At 44.9% G+C, this 21,345-nt stretch overlaps 1 protein-coding gene across 1 annotated transcript in view; it reads left to right on the top strand.

The window, feature by feature from the left end:
- The window catches only part of PINX1 (PIN2 (TERF1) interacting telomerase inhibitor 1), a 61,613-nt gene extending 41,333 nt beyond the window's left edge, over positions 1 to 20,280 (top strand). Inside the window, exon 7 of the mRNA XM_084203274.1 lies at positions 17,393 to 20,280. Within this exon, the coding sequence (XP_084059400.1) occupies positions 17,393 to 17,989 (597 nt within the window). The 3' untranslated portion in view covers positions 17,990 to 20,280. The remainder of the gene's footprint in view (positions 1 to 17,392) is intronic.
- Positions 20,281 to 21,345: the final 1,065 nt, after the last annotated feature.

Below are 21,345 nucleotides of genomic sequence, written 5' to 3'. Positions count from 1 at the left end.
GGCAGCAGCTCCTCGGAACTGTTGCAGGGAAGTAGCTCTGGTGGCCAAATTCTTTCAAAATTCAGAGATTACCTGTTTGAATGGTTAACTCCTTCAGGAGAGTGTTCAATCCATTTCCAAGCTGCTGTCCAGCTTTCTTTACATAGGAGGTAATTTAGGAAAGGATCTTTCATCACTCTTTCTCCGAGAGGGATCAGCTCTGCTCATGTGAGTCTTGACAGATGTATTCAAAAATCCCACTATGGGTTCTCTTTTACATCAACCCCATAGGCTTTGCACAGGCTGTTTGTGTGCCTGAATAAACATGGAAAGGCTTCTCCAGCTCTTTAAAAAAATTATCTCTGTTGCTTCTGTTTACAATCATTATTTCTTACCACAGGGAGTAGAACGTGGAGGTGAGACCATCGTTCTCTCCCAGCCTTTGACATTCATGTTGCTCCAGGAATCATAAACCCCAAATCATGCATTCCTGCCTGTGTCCCTGGTTGAAGCTTTAATAGCTACTGGCACTCCAGGCAGAGATGAGGCTGGCAGATTTTCAGGTTTTCTCAATCATCAAGGCTAAATTACCATTTTTCTCCTTACACCGAGTATAACCTGACCAGCCCTCAGTGTGAATCATGGCAGGCTCAGACTCTGAATCTGTAGTCTGGCATCTTAACCATTGCTGTGACCCTGAACCAGCAGATTGTTGCTGTGCCTGACCTTTCCTCTGAACATATTTTAGGGAGTTAAACTGGAAAAGACATTTAATATTGTTTAGAAAGTGTGTGTGGGAAGGGGGAGAAGGTGGGTAGGGCAGGTTGAAAGATGAAGGTGCTGGAGCACCAGGAGAGGCTGAGGGAGCTGGGAAGGGAGCTCAGCCTGGAGAAAAGGAGGCTCACGGGGGACCTTCTGGCTCTCCACAACTCCCTGAAAACAGATTGTAGCCAGGTGGGGGTCAGGCTCTTCTCCCAGGGAACAAGAACCAGGATCAGAGGAAATGGATCCTCCACAGAAGTAAATTCCCTCCCAAATTCTGCTTGGAAGTGAATGAGGAAACCCCCTCTGAATTTCTAGAGGCAGTGTCAGGAACCCTTCCCATTCCAGCCATATGGACTAGACTGAACCAAGTCTGGCTCCTTCCACTTTTCCAGCTGTTCTTTAATTCCTAAATGTGGCCTTTCAGAGGATGTTGAACAGGTACCTTCACTTGCACGTTGGGAAAGCGGTGATGCCTGGCTATGCTGGGTGGGTTTTGCAACAATAACACTGTTATTAATTGAAAACCAGCTTGAATACACACACACAATATTTGTAACAAGAATTCCCAGAGCAGCATCCCATGGTGAACTCCTTCTGAGCCCAAGCAGAGAGATAAATCCAAATTTGTGCTTTTTAACTCCTACAGAAATGCAGCAAACAAGGGGAAGACTATTAGGGAATGAAGAATGTGCTCTCTCTCCAGGGAGTTTAATCTGCCCTGGTGACTCCAGGCTTAGCAGGAGATACAAATGGTTCTGTTTCACTGCTTTGTTTTAATGTTGATTTGTTTGTAGTCTGCCCGAGGTACTAATTGGTGTTTTACAAGTAGAAATACAAAGGTGTCTGCCCTGAAGAACTCACTAACAAAAAGCACTGCAGCACCATCTTAATGACAGCGAAATTTTCTGCCTAATGAACCAATCGCTTTGATAAAATCTCTACCTCCTGGTGAATTCCCTGCTTTGATTTCCCCCTCGACTCCCATCTCCTTTTACACCTCACTTTGTATTCTTTTTCCACTCTGCTTTAAATTTTGGGGCGGTTCACACTCTAATCAACATTTTACAGTGCATCTCCTGGAAAGAAAGTGAATCACCTCTTTCATTAGGAACAAACAACACGGGGTGATGTTGCAACTGTGGATATTTCAGCTGAGAAAGTGGAAGCCCCTGGCCTGGCACTGGATTTTAAGAGGGATGGTGGCCTGTCATTAGCTTTTAATCCCTTCAACATGCTGAGGTCTCCAACAGGTTGTAACACGGATGTCAGTGCCTGCATTTGCAGTGCTCATAGCCAGGATAATAATTGAACAATTCCTCCTCTTCAGTGCTGTGTTGGCTTCTTACCACCTATGACTTAGCATGGATTCTTGCTTTTTTTCTTCAGGAGGTGTTGATTGCTGCAAAAATAGTCATGTTAATGGTTGCCATTGGCACCTTACTCTCACTGCTTCCATTTGGATGTCGTTGCCACTTTTCCGGAGGTGATTTCCTCTCTGGGAGAGGGTCTGTGGCTGCTTCTTTTCTGCTTCAGCACAAAATATTATTCTAAATGATCTTTAGTGGTCATTTATACTGCTGTTACTGTTTTCCTGTTTCTCCTTGAGCCTCACTTCCACCTTAAATCAACACCTCCTTTTAGCACAAGTCAAGTTTGCATGAAGGAGGTGAAAAATGTCTGAGAAATCAGATTAAGGGTAGTTGGAATCAAGGGTAAATAGTTCTGGTACACTTGATTTTGGGGAGTTTTCGACCAATCATCATTATAGTGATTTCTTTTTAACCTCTATCTGTGTGATATACTGCTTTCTAAATTGTCCAGCTTCTTTTAGATATGGTATTTTAGACATGCAGAAGCATCAATAACCTCCATTAACAGGCTGGATGAACTGCTGAAATACATCCTGGCTTTCTAATTTTATACTGTTTCATATTAGGTTCTATTTTACCCGGGTGCATTTCTTTTTATTTATCAACACTGAATTATTTTGGTTTTATTTCAACTGCTTAAAAGACTTCTTCATTTTTTGCCTGGCTTCCAGGTCAGTTAAAGAATAGATGATTTTTTTTTTTTTTTTTTTTTGAACACTCACCATCCCTTGGAAGTGTTTGGAAGACATGGATGTGGCACTTGAGGATGCGGTTTATGGGTGAACATGGTGGCAGTGCTGGATTGACTTTTCCAGCCTTAATGATTCCATGATTCTGTGATTTTTTTGTTCTATTCCTCCCTCTCTCACTAATTTGAGGCACAATCCACCGGCAGACAGCAGCCTCACAAATATGAAGTTCCTACTCTTTGTGAAGATAAATGGTTGCATGAAAAGGAAAGACAAATTGTTTTCCGAGCTGGGTTCAACTATGTCATTTAACATCAGAGAATCCACATGGAGAAAAGGTGTTAAAAACTCCATAACCACAGTTACAGCTTCTATCAGAACCTGTTTGAAGCTTTATCAGGTCCACGATTATCCAGCCACAATAGCCAAAGCCGCAGGAAGTGGAGCTGCTTTGCTTAGAGTTACCACAACCATTCTTTTCTAAATGAAAAACAGAGCTCCCACCTCGGAGCAGCCGTGACCTTCACCTGTGCTTGGAATGAGTTCTTGGAGAACTCTGTGGCTCCACCCTCCTGCTTTTCTCAGGGCATTAAATGTGGGGTAATGAAGGGAATGAACCTGAGCTGGCATTGCTCAGTCACTGCAGGGATCTAAGATGGGATGACTTGGTGGTGGAGGGACCACCCAGCTCTGGAGGCAGCAGGAGGGATCAGCAGAGAGCAAACCCGAGAAAGAACAGGGCAGTGGAGGATTAACTGGAAGGAGGCAAAGCAAAATTAGCAAGGAGATTTAAGGTGGATTTTAGAGTGTAACTGGGGGTAAGCAACATCTCTTGAAGCTTCTGTGTTCCTGCTAAACGTGGGGCCACTCAAGTCTGCTGGATATGGGGACACTCCCCATCCCTGGAAGTGTCCTAGGTCAGGTTGGATGGGGCTTGGAGCAACCTGGGATAGTGGAAGGTGTCTCTGCCCATGATCTTTAAGGTCCCTTCCAACCCAAACCATTCTGTGATTCTTTTATTTCCCTTTTCTCTACGCCCTTTTAATGCTCAGCATTGAGCAAGAATTTCTTTGCTCTTTGCAAAGAAATTTGCTCTTCTCTGCTGGCATCTGGTTTTTTTCTCTGCTTCAGGACACTTAGGACTTCTTGCTGAGCTCCCCTGAGCCTTTCAAGATGGATTTGAGACCCCAGCCAACAACACTTCCCTCTCAACAGAAGAGTTTCCCACAGCTGAGGAACAGGAGGGGGCTGGGGAGAGCCAACTCCGTGTTGGGCTGATGCATCCCTGATGGGAGGGTGCAGCCAGGTGGGGATCAGGTTGTTCTCCTAGGTGACAGGATGAGAGGAAATGGCCTCAAGCTGCACCAGGGGAGGTTTAGATTTGATATTAGGAAAAATGGAAAGGATTGTCCAGCCCTGACACAGCTGCTCAGGGCAGTGCTGGAGTTCCTCTCCCTGCAGGGGTTTCAAAGCTGTGTGGATGTGGCAGCTGGGGACATGGGTGGCCTTGGCAGTGCTGGGCAGTGGCTGGACTCATTGATCTCAGAGGGCTTTTCCAACCTCAGTGATTCCACAATTCTGTTTTCCTTCGCTTACCTGCAGACCGCAGAGCATTAGGAGCAAATGAGACGTTGGGAACAAATTGGTCTTCCCTTTAATCTGACATTTCCTCTTGAGTCTTCATTTTGCTGCTTATTCCTGGAGCAGTTTGCTGCTGAGCTGTGATAAGCATCCCATTCCCACTCCTTTTCCAGAGCTCCCGTGCCAGGAGACGTTCCGGCTTGGAACGTGAGCGCTGCCTGCGGGGTCTCCTACCTGGCAATTATTTGTATTGTTTTGTACCCACTCAGAGCTTTAACCTGCAAGTCCTTTGGGGCACAGGTTCTGTGTTTTGTGTGGTTCACTGGGCAACCAGAGAGCTCTTCACTCCCCTCAGGGCATTACACAAAGTGTTAATAATGAAATCCTAGGAAATCTATCTGGAATTGCAGGCACGGGGATTTTCTCATTGGCCTTTTTTTTGCATTGCTGCAGAATCTTTATGCAGTTCCATAGAGCTCATACTTAGTGTAATGAAAGACAAGTGTGCCTTTAAAACTCAACCAGGTCAAAACCAGGGATGCAGTCATCATCAAAACAATAAAAAAAAAAAAAGGGGGAAACACCTCTTCTCTAGAGCCAGGCTGGGAGAGCTGGGGGTGTTCACCTGGAGAGGAGAAGGATCCAGGGAGAGCTCAGAGCCCCTTCCAGGGCCTAAAGGGGCTCCAGGAGAGCTGGAGAGGGACTGGGGACAAGGGATGGAAGGACAGGACACAGGGAATGGCTTCCCACTGCCAGAGGGCAGGGATAGGTGGGGTATTGGGAAGGAATTGTTCCCTGTGAGGGTGGAGAGGCCCTGGCACAGGGTGCCCAAAGAAGCTGTGTCTGCCCCTGGACCCCTGGAAGTGTTCACAGCCACATTGGACAGGGCTTGGAGCAACCTGGGCTAGTGGAAGGTGTCCCTGCCAATGGCAGGGGATGGAATTGGATGAGCTTTAGGTTCCCTCACAACCCAAACCATTCTGTGATTCCATGAAACGCAGAGCAGAAACACAAAGGTCGGCTATGGAAAGCAGCCCAAAGACAAAGAAGTCCAGGGGTAGGTGTGAAGGTGGAAAATGAGGCTACTTACTCTGAGGAGAGGAATTCAGTGTAAACCCAAGGGCAGGAGGTTGGACAGATATGGATCTGAAACAAGATAAATCAAATGTTTTTACCTTTAATGCTTGGGAGATCTCTCTGTATTGCCCATGAGCAGAAAAGCTGAGATAAATCCTCACTGTGAGGCTACAAAGTGTCTCAACATTATAGGATGAGAGAATCACAGAAGGCCTTGGGTTGGAAAGGTCCCTAAAGATCACTAAGTTCCAGCCATGCTGTGGCTTTTTATCAGTTTAGAAGGATAAGACCTCTCCTCTTGGACATTTAAGACTTCCTTTGCCACTGAAGCAGACCTGGGAAATTTCTATCCTATATGTGCTGATCTGAGCTGCTCTCTCCTCAAATGACCTAAGGTGAAACCAGGTGAGTTGTTCTGCAGGTTAACAGAGCCAAAGTTGTGCCAGGGATGGCACATTTCACAAAGTGACCATGAGGATCCTTTGTCCCAGGTCATGGCAGACGTGCTCTGTCTTGCTCAGGCTGCAGGGCTGGGTGAGACATTCTGGCACTCTCAGGCTCCAGGAATTATCCATTAGTTAGTGCCAACTGCTCCATTACAGGTTTTCCAGCTGCTTTGTGGCTGTTCACTTTCCTGTTCTCAGTGGGGATCACCTCAGTTTGGTGTTTCAGGACAGGATCAGTGGTGGGTGGATCTAAATTCAGAATTTAAGAGTGTGGTCATCAATTGTTGACCTACTCAAGGCTGTAAAATGTGGACATTGAACCACATACTTTCCCCCCCCTCTTTCCTTAGCATTATTCCTTCTCTGTACATTCCAAATGCCATCTTTCTCCATCCCAATAACCACTCCAAACTGATCATTTATCCTTTTCTTCCCTTTCTTCATCCTCCTTTATGCTTCCTTGGCTCCATTCTGCTTCAGCCTTATTAGAAACCTTTGTCTAATTGCTTTGGCACCTTATTTTTCAGTATTGAAGGGATACCCAGGATTCATAACACTTCCTAGGAAGTGTGCAGGAGCCTGTAAGAGCTGTCTTACAGTAGGAAGCCTCAGGAGTTGGAAATATTTTATTTGCTGCTGAAATAAAAGCAAGTTTTTAGGCTTTCCCTGATAATTGTTACCATTCCCTACAGGCTGTTGTGGGGTGTGTGGATGGAAACCCAAGAATAGTTCTGTCCTTGTCTCCTCCAGCAGTTTTTTCATCCTAAATGATGTCATTATGTTGGTGTTGCATCTTGCTCATGGTTACAGTCATCCTGTCTTTCCTTCCTTTAGTGCTCCCGTTGCCAGAGTTAATTTAGAACCAAACTATGAGCCTTTCACCTCCAGTTCTGAGCTTTATTGTAGTGCTCTCTGTGTAAACACTCACAACTGGTTGTGTTAATGAGCAGGGAAAAGCAGCAAAGCCTGGAAATCCAAATAAAGTCAGAACATTTTACGTCTTCTTTAAAACACAATGTTCACCTTTGCTTTTGTGCTGCCTTGGAGGAGAATCTGTGCCTCCAGGAACTTGGAAGCTGAGAGCGAGCACGGAACAATGCAAGTCTCTGCAGAAATGGGGCTGTGATAACTTGGCTTTTTTGGCCTACATTTCTCAGTGGTTATTATTTGTTAATTATGTTGTAGAGTGCTCACAAGTGGGCTAATTGCTTCCCCAGAGAGCTTGCAAGGAAATGATGGACAGAACAAGGGCAGGATGTTACACATCTCAGATAGAGAGAGGGTAAGGTAGGACACTGGCAAGATGGGTAGGGAAACACTTGGAGCAGCATTTTGAAGCTGAGAGGAGAAGAGTTGTGTTGGTTTTTGGAGGGGAGGATGAGTCCCAGTTGGAATTGATCTGAGGAGCTGATTGTTAGAAGAGTTGTTTAAGGAAGCACCGAAACTAAAAGCAAAAATGAAGAAGAAATGCAAGAATTTATTTAAAAAAACCAAAAAAACCCCCAAAAGCTGCAGAGAAGTTGTACCTGGCTGGCTTGTAGTCACTGGGCTGTGCTGTGTGAACCCTTGAAAACAAGGATAAGATCCTTATGAACTGTAGGCACGCTGCATGAATGGTCTTCCTTAACAAATAAATCCCATTCCTCAGACCATTATAGATGGGGGAGAAGAAAAAAAATGTGCATATGCAGCCCTGTTGTTGTACTTCAAATTTAATTTTCATTCTTGCTGTTTGCGTTTCTGCCTCTGTCTTTAAGCCTACACAGGAGGGCCCTGCTGGTATTTAAGGTATTTCTGGTCTGTCCTGCCCCAAATTGTGAAGTTCTGATTCACTTCCCTGTGCACTGAGTCCCCCTTTGCACCTGCTTAGAGGAAAGGAACCAAGCCTGAGGAAGGCACAAAAAAGTGACAACAAAGTGACACAACGTATTTCTTGGGCTCCTGGGCCACTGCTGGTGCTGAAAAACAGGAAATGTCTGTCCCCTTGCCCAGAGGTCTGAGCTGGTTTGGATCCATGGATCAGCTCTCCCAGAAACCACCCTCTCACATCAGAGGAACAGAAGAGGCTCAAATGTCGATTTTCCTTTTGAGAAGCATTTTCTGAGGGGAAGGGGAAAGGAGAGAAGCTTTGGTTTAAATCACCTGCTTTGAATGCTCCTGGAAACAGTTTATTTGTACACAGATCTGCTGTTCTACATTTATTATTAGAAAAGAGCCAGAAGAGGAGTTTGACATAGGCAGGTGTTGTTTTCAGATTTCAAAGCATGTGCAGTTTCCTCTGCCAGAACCAAAGCTGTGATGCTGTGACTGTGCTTGCTCTTGGAATTACTACCAGAACTCCTTTCTCTCCTCTGGGTGCTTCCAATGGTTTTTATTCCATTCTTTCTCTCAGCATCCCAGATCTTCAGAGCCCTCATTGATCCCTTTCCTTGTATTCACAGTCTGGCCGGCCAAGCCCCCTTGTTACTTCTTTTGGGGTTCTTCTGTATCTGTGTAGCACAGGAAGAAATTCTGAACTTGAGAATCAGCAGGAGTTTGGTCTCCTGAATCCTTAACAGAAGCTGCCCATTCCACACACATTAAAAAGGGATAATAAAAAGTGCCCAGGACATGTGGAGAAGGCTTGGATTGCTTCTAAGCATGGCACAGTGCCCACAGTACTGGGGACAGGGATAGGGATGACTGTCCTGGACTCTTGAAGACTTTTTAGACAATTAGAGTCTGGATTCAGGATTAACAAAAGAATCTGCACTGATTTGCATGCTGGGCTGAACCCCAGTGTGGGCAGCAGGGGAGGGGAGGATTCTGCTGCTCTGCCCTCCTCAGGTGAGACCCCACCTGCAGAGCTGCCTCCAGCCCTGGAGCCAACAGCAAAAAGATGTGGAGGTGCTGAAGCAAATTCAGAGGAGGCCACAGAGATATTCCAAGGGCTGGAGCTTCTCTGCCCTGGAGCCTGGCTGGGAGAGCTGGAGGGGTTCGCCTGGAGAAGAGAAAGATCCAGAGAGAGCTCAGAGCCCCTTCCAGAGCCTAAAGGGGCTCCAGGAGAGCTGGAGAGGGACTGGGGACAAGGGATGGAGGGACAGGGAATGGCTTCCCACTGCCAGAGGGCAGGGATAGATAATTCTCAGCTGTGAGGTTGGGGAGGCCCTGGCACAGGTTGTCCAGAGAAGCTGTGGCTGCCCCTGGATCCCTGGAAGTGTCCAAGGCCAGGCTGGACAGGGTTTGGATCAGCCTGGAATAGTGGAAGGTGTCCCTGCCCATGGCAAGGGATGGGACTGGATGAGCTCCAAGGTCCCATCCAACCCAAACCCTTCCATGATTTTTCTCCTGCCCACTCCTTTAAAACAGAGTATCTGAGACTCCTGGTGGTTTGATTCCTCACAGATCTGTCACAGAAGTGCTGCTGGGTCAGGTCTGTGTTCAGTGTCCCAGCCCCAGGTGCACGTGAGTGGAATTCCGGGGTTATTTCCATCCTTGTTTATCTGGGATACCTCTGTGAAGGATCTCAAAGCACCTTACAAACACTTTATGAAACTCTTAACTCTGCTGTGAGTTTCATGCAGTTGATCAGGCATGTTCTGTGCTTTGATAACCTGTGCCAGAGCTGGAGGGAATAACTTCTCCAGGGTTTCCCAGCAGCTGGGAAGAGAACTTGGGAAACGTGACCTTCCCAGTCCTGTGCTCGCTTTGCTGGGCTGTACTTCCTCTGTTATTCAAGGTGAGAACAGAACAGTTAGAGTTGATTTAGGTGCTTTTTGGGAAGATGAAGTCACTCTGTTTGGATCTCTGCATCGTGCCAATAGAGAGATCCTAGGGGAAATCTCTCCTAGTAGTTTTGTTTATATCCAGTCTTAGGCACAGATGTAATTTGCAGGGAAATGTGAAGGAAGAGAGGTTGTGCTGGCCTCAGCAGAGGAGCTGGAGTGGAATGAGATGTCACAGGGATATCTAAGTGTCTCTCAAGACATGAAAAGGATTTTCTCTGCCATGTGCTGAGTTTTTTTAACTCATTCCTTATGTCCTTTCAGCCTTCTGCACCTCTTGGGAATTATCCCATGGTGTGTATTCCCCCTTAGCCTCATCTCCTGGACTTTACTCTCTGCCTTTGTTGTGCAATAACTTAAATAAATTGTGTTCTTTTTCCTGAAAAGTGTAAGAACAGTAGGAGGAAGTGTGTGTGTGCCCTGTGGGATACAGTGCCAGGATTCCCAAGCTGCCCTTGGAAATACAGGTGCTGTGGCCTGACCAGGATCTGCTCGGACAGCTGGAATGAATCCCCAGGACTATCCTTGCAATCACGTCCCTGGCCAAAATTTAATCCGTTGCACTTTTGCAACCCTGTTGTTTCCTGTTCTGGCAGTGTTTGCAGGCTGGAGGCAAAACCTGGCTGAGTGTCACAGCTTTATTGTGAAGCTCCTGTTTCACTGATGGGATCAGGCTGGGCTTCAGCTCATCCTACACCCCTGGAAATGGATTGTTTGTATCACAAACAAATGGCATTTTGCATACCAGGAGTATTCAGCAAGAGAGATGGGGGTTTTCTGTTGTGTGAATTATAAGAATGAATGAAAATTGCTAAAATGGGCTACTTGCTGAGGTACAGGATGAGCTTTTGACAAAAATATAAAATAGAAGGACGAGACAGGCTGGGATAATTTCGATGTGGTTTTAATAGAAACGCATCACCGCGGAATTTAGAACGGAAATAAAAATGGAATCAGCAAATGCAACGTAAATGAAAATCAAGCACCTGTAGATTGCTGCAGTGGGGTGAAATGGGTGCTATGAAGTGGTGATAAAACCTCCTCATTAGGATGTGGTGCCATATCCAAGGCCAGGCTGCATGGAGCTTGGAGCAGCCTGGGATAGTGGAAGGTGTCCCTGCCCATGGCAGGGGGTGGAATGGGATGGGCTTTAAGGTCCCTTTCCACCCAAACCATTCCATGATTCTGTAATTACAATAGGGATATCCTGAAGCATGGTAAAACCTCTGTCTTTGGAGGTTTAACTCAAAAAAAAGGTTTAACTCCACTAAAAACAGTGGAGCTGGTCTAGCACTCACAGTAGTTCTGCTCCAGAGGTCAATGATCCTATGAATAACCTCCAGATTATTTTAGGCATAGATTTACTATAATAAAATTCCTCAGCCTTTTGATTGCTAGAGAAACAATCTGCTCTTTTGTAGTTGCAAGTGTAGCAAAAATGGATCTTCATAATTCCATGGAAAACATTTTTCCTTGTCCCCTTTCCATTAATTACTTCCTTACCTCTCTTCTTGTCCTTGCTGGGTTAGAGACAGCTGATGGCTCATCTGGAGTGTAGAAGTTAATATCAACTGCAAGACACAGTTGATGTTTCAATATATTCTGGCATAGAATTTATTTTATCAGAGTCAAACAGGAGAGTGCTTCTCTGTAGTAATTGGAACTTGTCCTTTTAACAAGTGTCATGTCACCCAGGTATTGGACATTCAGGATTCTCATTCCATTTCCCATCATTGGATTCATTGTTCTATTGGTACTCAGGATAAATTGTAGTAAAATTGAACCTTCCTATGCATATGTGGCATGTCCTGGTGATTACACCACCATGGCCAGCAACAAACAGAAGTTGCAGAAGACCTGAATTTTTACCACTTTTATCCAGGTTGAGTGTCCCTGCTTCTCATCTCTTTCATTAAACCCTCATTTATTTTAACAGGTTGCCCACGGAAGTGGTGGAAACATCATCCCAGGAGGGATTTAAAAGCTGTGGGGATGTGGCACTTGGGGACATGGATTGGTGATGGCCTTGGCAGTGCTGGGGATTTTTTGGACTCAATGGTCTGAGAAGGCTTTTCCAACCTTAACAATTCTGTGATCACCAGGAGGTCAAATTGCATCCCTGTTCAGGTTTTTGAAGCATTACAGGACTGAAAGATGCTTCTGGAGTCCAGATCTTACATTTTCCATTCCAAGCAAGAATTAACTCCCCCTAACACTTCCCTGGTAGTTGTCTGAGTTGCTTTCAGTGGTTGAAACTCCCAATGGTTGTTCAGGCTTCACAAAGATACTGATTTCTCCTACTGGCAAAGTTTTCCTGTGGATAATTTCCATCTGCTGCTTGTCCTTTTCCTCATGAGCACGAGGGCAATTGTCCTGTTTTCCCTTTGCATCAGCCCTTTCTGCATTGGGAATCTGTTCTCCTCACCTCCTCACAAGATGCTGTCTGCAATAAACCAATTTTAATCAGGTAAATTAAAAGCATTAGAGCCTCCTGGGTACCTGTTCTGATGCCAGAATTGACTGCAGAACTGATGGTATGTGGCCTTATTTATGCATGTATTTCTTTTAATCCTGCTTAAACTCATCAGGCTACAGGTCTTTGTTCACCCTCTTGCCTGTTTGATCCCAATCCAAATGTTAATGCTTGTACTTAACTTGAAGTTGTCAGCTCCTTAAAGCAAGACTCTGTCATCGTTGATGTCTGCAAAGCTCCACAGTGACTCTTCAGGAATTATCTGCAGCCATTCCTGGGATGGAAAGATACAGGGATGCCCTCAGCTCTTGCCTCTCAAGTTTTGTGCACTGCATGGGGGTCCCACCAACCTCCCAGTGAAGGTCTGAAGCAGCAGGAACAGAACAGGATTATTTTAATCTTATTGTTACAGTTTCTCAGCAAGGAAGTTGGTAAGAAAGGCAGAACAGCGGTGGCAGCATTTTGAAGCTAAGAGTGATCCTGTGTTTTCCATAGAACTCAGGCTCCATGTGCTTCATCCAGCCCACTTTCTGTCATTTAAGTGAGAGCCTACTGAAATAGTTTAGCTTTATTCTGCCTTTTTGCTCATCCCTTCTGAACTTTGCCTTTTGTGTCATTTTTGTGAATCAGATTTCCCAAAATCTGTGAATTAGTACCAACAAAGCAAAGTCATGTGAAATTACTGAGCTTGAGTAATAGTTCATATGTAGCAGAAAGAGATGGTATAAGAGATTCTTTTATTCCCCTGTTTTAAGTGTGAAAAAGTAAATATTTGCATTCTGAAGAGGAGGGAAACTTCTCTGAATTAATCCAGGCTGCTTCTCTTGCTCCTGTATGTTACCAGCACCCTTTGCTTTGCCCATGGGTTCTGTCTCACTTTTCCTCCCAGGGTAACATGCAGGTGCAGTTCTTATTTTTGAATATTAATTATAATAATCCCAGAATGGTTTGGGTTGGAATAGACCTTAAAGCTCATCCCATTTCTTCCTCTGCCATGGACACCTTCCCCTAGACCAGGCTGGGTTTCAAACCCATTTGATTTCATGATGTGTCTAAATCCTTCCCACTTTTGACTTCTCCTCTTCTTGTTTTCACTGATGTGAATTCCTTTGATAATTGACCATAATCCCCTGTTTTGTCCTTTCACTGAATACCAGAAAGGTGCTCTGAGAGTGGGATGCCCTGGAGATGCAATCCTGATCCTGCAGGATTCAAGGGAACCAGGATTTCCCTTTGTAAGTTTAGTGTACTCCCTTAATGATTTAATCAGCAAGCAAAAAAGGCAGAGAAAAACACGGTGGTACATGGAGTGCTTTATGTCCTTTAGATTATTTTCCATACATTTCACTAATTACATAAACAGATGATATTTACAGGGAACTTCTGCCTGTAATTGACCTTCATCTCTTCCTGTGCACTTCCCAACCTCTCCTTGAATTTTCCTATTGTTTCCTCTTACTCATTCCACATTTAACACCATATTTCAAGCAGTCCTTTTGTTTTGCTTACCAATTCCCTATTCCTAATTCCTTTTAACTTCATCTCAGCACGATTTTGTGGGCAATTTTGGAACTCATGGCATGGACAAACATATTTTCCCAAAGCCCAACCTTCAGGTTTCCCTCTAGTTCCAGCACAATTGCTCTTTCCCTTTTACCTGATCATCAGTTCTCTGGAGCAAGAATATTTCTTTCTGTCTTTTATCTGGTGAAAAATTTGTCTTTCAGAAGCTTCAGCAGCACAACCCACTTTTAGGGATATCTGCCTTATTTTTCTTTGAATTTTTTTCTCTGTGTTGGGTCAAGCAGGGGAGGAATTACATAAACTGTGAGGGGTTAGAGAAAACCCCTGGTTAGAGTTCAGCAGTGTTCCCATGGCTGCTGGGACAGGTACACCACAGAAACAGGAATACCTTTGCATTTAACAGCCCTTCCAGGTGATTTATGGTTTTACATAAGCTTTTCCTAAACTCAGAGGTTTTCTAGGGTTGGCACCTCTTTGCTTGTCTCCATGCCCTGTTAATTCTGTGCTCAGTGGCCCATGGTTATTAAAATTCTTATCAATAAAGGAGTTTCTGAGCAAGGTTCTTATTTTCTAAACTTGTACATACCTTTGGAACTCCTCTGCTTAACCAAAGGAACATTTGTTTTTATGCCTAATGTACTTTATGAAAAGAAAGAAATGTGTAGAGTTCAAGTAATATTTGCCTTCAATTACAGTAATTAAGTTGTCAAGACTTGAAGTCACCAAGGCAATGAGAAAATCCTTTCCTGGTTGGCCAGGGAGTAATGGGTGTTCTGAGCCCAAGTGTGTTTTACACATCAGGGTGGGGAGGGAAATGGTTCTGGCGGAAAACCTGGGAGTCTGTTTGTCCTTTTGCAATGCAGGGTGTCAAAATCCTGCTGTGGGGGGAAGGAAAATGACCCTGTTTGCCTGGGCTTCAGCAGGGCCAGGGAAGTGACTGTCCCTCTGTGCTGGCATTGCCAGGGCACCTCCAGTGCTGGGGACAGCTCTGGGACCCTCCCAACAAGAGAGACCTGGAGGGGCTGGAGAGTGTCCAGGGAAGGGAACAGAGCTGGGGAAGGGGCTGGAGCACCAGGAGGGGCTGAGGGAGCTGGGAAAGGGGCCCAGCCTGGAGAAAAGGAGGCTCAGGGGGGACCTTGGGGCTCTGCACAACTCCCTGACAGGAGGGGACAGACAGGGGGGTCTGCTCTGCTCCCAGGAAACAGGGACAGGAGGAGAGGAAAGAGCCTCAAGTTGTACCAGGGGAAGTTCAGGTTGGACATCAGGAGGAATTTCATAATGGAAAGAGTTGTTAAACATTGGAAGAGACTGCCCAGGGAGGTTTGGAGTCGCCACCCCTGGAGGTGTCCAAGGAAGGGACTGGATGTGGCACTCAGTGCCTCGGGCTGGGTGACAAGGATGGTCACGGAATGGACTTAATGGTGTTGGAGCTCTTTTCCAAGCCAAATGGTCCTGTGATGACATGGGATTCTCTGCTTGTTGGGCCAGGTCTTACTAAAAACAGGTTTAATATAAATATAGCTCAACCCATTTATTCTGGGAATTCTGTCTTGTTAAACTTCTGCTGCAGCTCCCCTTTCAAATGTAACCTGTGTGGAGATGTGTGTGGATACATCCTGTTTTTTCCCTGTGTTCCACATCCCTTTTCAGGCTTCTTTGCCAGAAGTCAAATAGTTTCAGTTACTTCATAACCCTTCAGGAACACTACAACATATCCCTACAAGAAAAGTCCCTAATTTTGATAAGTGCCCACACAAACATCACTGGAATCTCAAGTGCAGCCTTACTTTCGTTCCACTGGAATAGCTCTCTTGAAAGCAGATGGATGAGGAAATCACCTCTCGTAATGCATCACTAATGACACCAATTTTTGCATTCCTGCTCATGGGAGTAAAGGTTATGGATGCATAAGGAGCCAGATCTGGAAAACCTTATTCACAAACCCTAATAAACCCAGCTTCAGCCAGCAAGTTTAACGATGCCCTCAAGAGAGCCAGGTCCCTTATCTGCAGCATCACACAATAACTATAAAGTGTTGAGATAAGTGGGGCTTTATCTCCCAGCTCTCTGCTGGCCTTCCCCAAGTATCAGGTTATGGCAGAGAAAGTGGCTGTGAAATCTGACTGCTCTGATTTGGGCAGGCAGGATTCAGGATGTGTGGGCAGAGGGTAAGAGGGATGCTCTTATCCATCTGTGCATTTAGGAATGGAAAATCAGGGAATTATCTCTGATTGTAATCCCTGTGGATCTCCTTTCCTTCAGGAAGAGGTTATAGGGTAGATGTTGGTGAGGATTATACACCATCCTTCCCAGCTTTTCCCATCCAGAGGGGGTACCTGTTCCCTGTGCTGGATGCAAGGCTTTAAAAAACAATTAATGAGCTGAGGGAGCTGGGAAAGGGGCTCAGCCTGGAGAAAAGGAGGCTCAAGGGGGACCTTGTGGCTCTGCACAACTCCTGACAGGAGGGGACAGCCAGGGGGTATCGAGCTCTGCCCCCAGGGAACAGGGACAGGAGGAGAGGGAACAGCCCCAAACTGTGCCAGGAGAGGTTCAGGTTGAACACCAGGAGGGATTTCTCCATGGAAAGGGTGGTCAGGCATTGGAAGGGGCTGCCCAGGGAGGTTTGGAGTCCCCACCCCTGGAGGTGTCCAGGGGGTGATTGGATGTGGCAGTCAGTGCTCTGCACTGGGGACAAGGTGGGGTCAAGTCACAGGTTGGACTCTTTTGCAACCTGAATGATTCTGTGATTCTATGAAAATCTGGGACATTTCCAAGATTTATTTGTGACTTTTGCCAAGCAAAAGGCTATACCACAAAGGCTTTGTTTTGAGTGTTTGGTATGTATGTGAACAAGCCTTAATTTCAGCTGCCTTTCTGGTTTGTTTCTTTTGTAAATGTCAGATAATTTAACAAATTATACATTTCCATCTTGTGGCATTTGTTGCTTTCTCAGTCAATTCTCTTCATGCCATCCATAACATCCAGCTCCAGAGCTGTACTTTGCTTTTAGTTTGGTATGTCTTGATTTGATAGTTCTTTCTAGAAGGGAGACTCTTCACCTGCAGCTGGAGATGAGCAGCTCTTTATTTCATGTCTGTAGAAACCTTGTAAGATGTAACCTGTGATGTTGTTTGTGCCATCTGATAACGTGTGATCAAATGGAGTCTGTTTAAATAACAACATCTGGGACACCCTGACAGCAGAGCAGCTCTGAAACAAACATTTCCAAAGATCAGATAAGATGGAAGAGATGCCTCAATGCTGGATTGCTCCCTGGATTACAAGTTCTTTGCTGAAGAGTTATTCCAGGCATGGGATTTCCTTTGTGCCACAGGCTAGTGGATTGCAATGGATCATTTTTCATGCTGGTTTATGTCTTGCAGAGACATGTGCTTTGTAAAGTCAGTGTAATGCACTGAGTATGGCAGTGGTAGACACGAGTTATGTAGGAGTTGGTAAACTAAGGAACTCAAAACAACTGAAAATTGTCTTGGTTTGTGTTCTCTTGCTGCCTTCTCTCTCTCCTTCCACCGCTTTTCCCTCAAGCTACAGCATCTTTCACATTAAGGGCTGCCTCACTTCCACCAAAATCTGCACTTTCACAGTTAATTTTCAATGTACCACATTGCTTTTCAGTATTTTCCTTATTAGTGTGCAAAAAACCAGCATTATGTTTAAAGCCATGACTCCTGACTCACTCCTGCTCCTCTCTATTCCCTTGCAGGAGGATATTGCTGATCCTGACCCCCAGGAAGAGAAGGAGAAGAACAACTGGCTCTCCAGCCCTGGAGATGGTTCCAACACAGTGAAGAGTGCTCTCACTGTCCAGGAATATTTTGCCAAGCGCATGGCAAAGCTGAAGGGATCCCAGCAGGAAACAGAGCCAAAGGTGGATCATTCCAGCCCAGCAGCTGATGAAGCTGTGGAGCCTTCAGAAGAGCTGGAAACCAAAGTCAAAAAGAAAAAGAAGAAGCAGAAGAGAGATGATGAGGCAGAAAGGACAGAGGACTGTGAGAAACCAGGGAAAACGCCTAAGACAGGGAGCTTGAATGGAAAAGAACTGGATGATCCACTAAATGAATGTCACAAAAGGAAAAAAAAGAGGAAACATAAAGAAAGAGAAAACATAAGTTGTGATGAAAATACAGGCAATGGAGAAATTTCTGTGGGAATGTATGAGGGGGAGGAACTCAGCTCAGAGGAGCAGGAGGAAAGGCAGGGGAAACGCCACAAGAAGAAGCACAAAAAGCAAAAAGAGGAGACAGGGGAGTGTAGGGAAGGAGCACCCAGAAAGAAAAAGAAGCACTGCAAGAACATTTAACCTTTTCAGGCTCAGGGATGAGTCTGTGTTACAGGAGGCTCTGTGTAAACACAACAGCAATCCATGCTTGGACACTGCTCCAGCTCCAGCTGGATCTAAACACAGGCTGGATCTGAACACAGGTTGGATCTAAACTCAGGCTCTATCTAAACCCAGCTCTCCCAAGGAAAATGTGATGGGCCAGCAGGAGCTTTAGTCCATGTTCAAAAGGGACCCACATGGAGGACTGACACATCAAGACTGTGAAAGGCAGGGAATGACTTTCTGCTACTTCAGCTGACTGTGTTTTTCTCAATCCAGGAAAAAAAAAATTTAAATCCCTAGTACTGCCTTTTTATTAAAATTGTTCTCACTTGTGAGAGCCCAGCCCTGCTTCTGGAAGCAGGAGGGGGTTTGCAAAGCTGTTTGTGTTTTTTCATTGATTTTTGAAAAGTGTTGTCTAATTTTTACATTCATCTCTTTTTACATATAAAATGAATGTTGTTTCTTCCCAAAATGCTTAGTCTGATTAAAAGTTTGCTCAAAAAAGTGTCAGCATTTAAGGGTGAAATAAAAAGACCTCCCTGTGCCTGCAAACCATTGTCAAACAGTTGTAACTGTGCACCAAAGCTAAAGGCAATATGTATTTACCTCATCATTTATTAACCATACCTAAATCTTTGATTTCCAGGCAATACTCAGGATCTCTTCACTGGTACCTCTGGAATCCAGAAAGCTGCCTTGGATAGAGCAAGGTTTTTTCCTGAAACTGGGAGACCAGTAGATTTTAAAAGCACAGTCAGATTGCTGTTGCCATTCACACATTGAAAACTTGCAATTTGGATTTATAACCAAACTGAGCTTGTTTTTCATTGTAAGCCTGGAAATAAGGAATGCTGGAACTGGGCACTGCCACAAGCAGTTCTGTGGGAGATCTGAAACATTCAGCATGAACTTTGGCATTTTAGTGTTATTTAGAGCTGTCATGAGAGATGGGTGGGCTTGGAAGTGGTGGAATGGGAAGAAGGATTCACCTTCCTGGGGTCCTGTTCTGATATTTCTTTGGCCCCTGCAAACTGACAGCACAACCCTGAAGACCAACCAGTTATCCTGGCAGAATCCAGAATCCAAATCCATGAGCTGCTCGTTTCATCCAGGCCTGGCTGGGTTTCATCAGTGTAAATCTAAAACATCCCATTGGCTGCTCTGCTGAAGAAAATGGGTACATTTTTATATTGTCTCAGCTCGGTGGAGTTGCTTAACATGGTCTGAGGAACATTGTCAAGATGCAGATGTTAATTGGGAAAAAAATTTCCTTAAGCTGCCTTTATTGTGCAGTGGAGGAAGCTCCATCTGCAGCACCCAGACCACATGGAAGGTTTGGTTGCAGCTCAGCTCCTTTTTTTAAGATCTCTTGGTTTCCAAAGCACCTTTTTTCCCCTGCCTTCAGGACATGCTCATTCACTGCAGCAAAATAAAGTTTCACTTCTTGTATAGGAGAACAAGATGCCTTTCCCTGGATTCACATGCCAGGGGTTTTAACCCTTGTTGAACCTCTTTTTCAGGGTGTACAATTATTATTCACCATAATTTGCTTGTCCCTGGCTTCCTTAAATGAAATACCACCACATACCATCAGTTGTTGTCAAACTGGGAGGAAACTCCATGCTTGAGGTGAAAAAACTCATCTCAGTCAAAAAAGACAGCAAAATAATGTTTTATGTTAAACTGACTTCTTCCTCACCACAAGTTGGATTTTTTGTTATTAGAATCTAAAAGCTTGATTGTTTCCAATTATTATTTTTTAACTCTTAAGCCAGCTGAACTTTACAGCCTCTCTGGGATTTCAGTTTAAAAAGGTGCTACTCAAGGAATAAGGTTTCCTTCTCCAAATACTGCTGGGCCTGTTTGTTTGTTCCCTCTGTGAATTTTCATGTGTTTCTGTGTGCTGATCCTTGTGGGTGCTTGGCCACATTCCAGTGTCAGTTACAGGAAGAATGAAACCAGGAATAAACCTTTAAATTTGTGCTGTTGCTCCTGTTAAATTCTGGAGACCCAAGACTTAAATCTGGCTCAGATGGAAGTGTCAGCTACCAATGGAAGATTCTCTATTTCTGCAATAAATACACAGCACTTTATCCTGGGAAATGTGGAATTTTAATGTGCCCCAAGCTCTGCATGGGGTTGTAGGAGGGGAAAATCATAATAAATAAATAATCATAAATCATAAATTGCCTGTATTTGACAGAAACAATTTATTTAACTGCTCTGCTCTGTGTTTGTGGTCAACATTACTCAGTGAAAAGCTCTTCTTACCAGATACTGTCCAGTGAAATGGATGATTGCAACAAGAGAATCATGTCTCAGAGTAATAAATTACATATATATTTTTTGTTTGTTTGCTTCTAGCGGGTTTTGAGTTCTGTTTTAACCCAACTCTGGGTTTGGCAAGAAGGCCTTTTTTAGAAAGCACAAGAAAAAGAATTACGTCAGTGCCCAGATGGTGGAATTAGCAGAATGTGAGCACAAAGGAGCAACTTGGTTTCATTTCCGCGAAAATCAGACTTTCAAACTCCGAGGCCTTTTGTTATAAATTCATCCATTGTCCTCACAGAATGAGGTGGCTCCCAGTGAAATTACCTGGACACCAAGGAAAATGAGAATCCCCATTCTGTTGTCGCTCCACAACGGGGAATGAGGCACTTGCAGCACAGATATTAAAATGTTTTCAGTTTCGGTAACCCCGGGTCAGCAGTGACTGAAGGAAATTTTCCTTTTTGCTTTGGGAACATTCCAACACTGGTTTCTCCTGAGCTCTTCCATTCTTTGCAGGGATTGGGCTGTTCTTGGCTTTGAGGCTCAGAATTTGCTGCAGGATCCACGGCCAAGGACGTGATTGGCAAGTGCAATGTTAGAGCAGCAATGATGGAGGTTGAATTGTGCTTGTGAGCACCTGCAGGCACCAAACTACCCTGGGAAGGAGAGGCCATGGAAAAATAGTCCTGGTACCACTGTTGAACCCAAATCTGCATGAACTTCGTGGGCTTTTGGAGTTTTGTCTGACTGTGGAGCTTCCCTTGAAGCCAGCAATGGGAGGTGGCACTGGAGCACCTCAAGTGACAGCCCGGACAGGTGGTAAAGGCAGAATTCCTTGAATTTCCTCCCAAGATGGTCCAGCTCTGATGTTTCACATGCTGCCAGTGTAAAGCAGAGGTAGAATTATAGATTCATGGAATCATTGGGGTTGGAAGAGCCCTCTTAAGACCATTGAGTCCAACCATTCACTTAGCACTGCCAAAGCCACCACTGAACCATGTCCCCAAGTGTCCCTTGGAAGGGAGCAGAGCTGGGGAAGGGGCTGGAGCACCAGGAGGGGC

Source organism: Fringilla coelebs (genome assembly GCF_963513975.1).
Source record: "Fringilla coelebs genome assembly, chromosome: 3".
Taxonomy (NCBI): Eukaryota; Metazoa; Chordata; class Aves; order Passeriformes; family Fringillidae; genus Fringilla; species Fringilla coelebs.
This window is presented reverse-complemented; position numbering and strand designations above follow the sequence as displayed.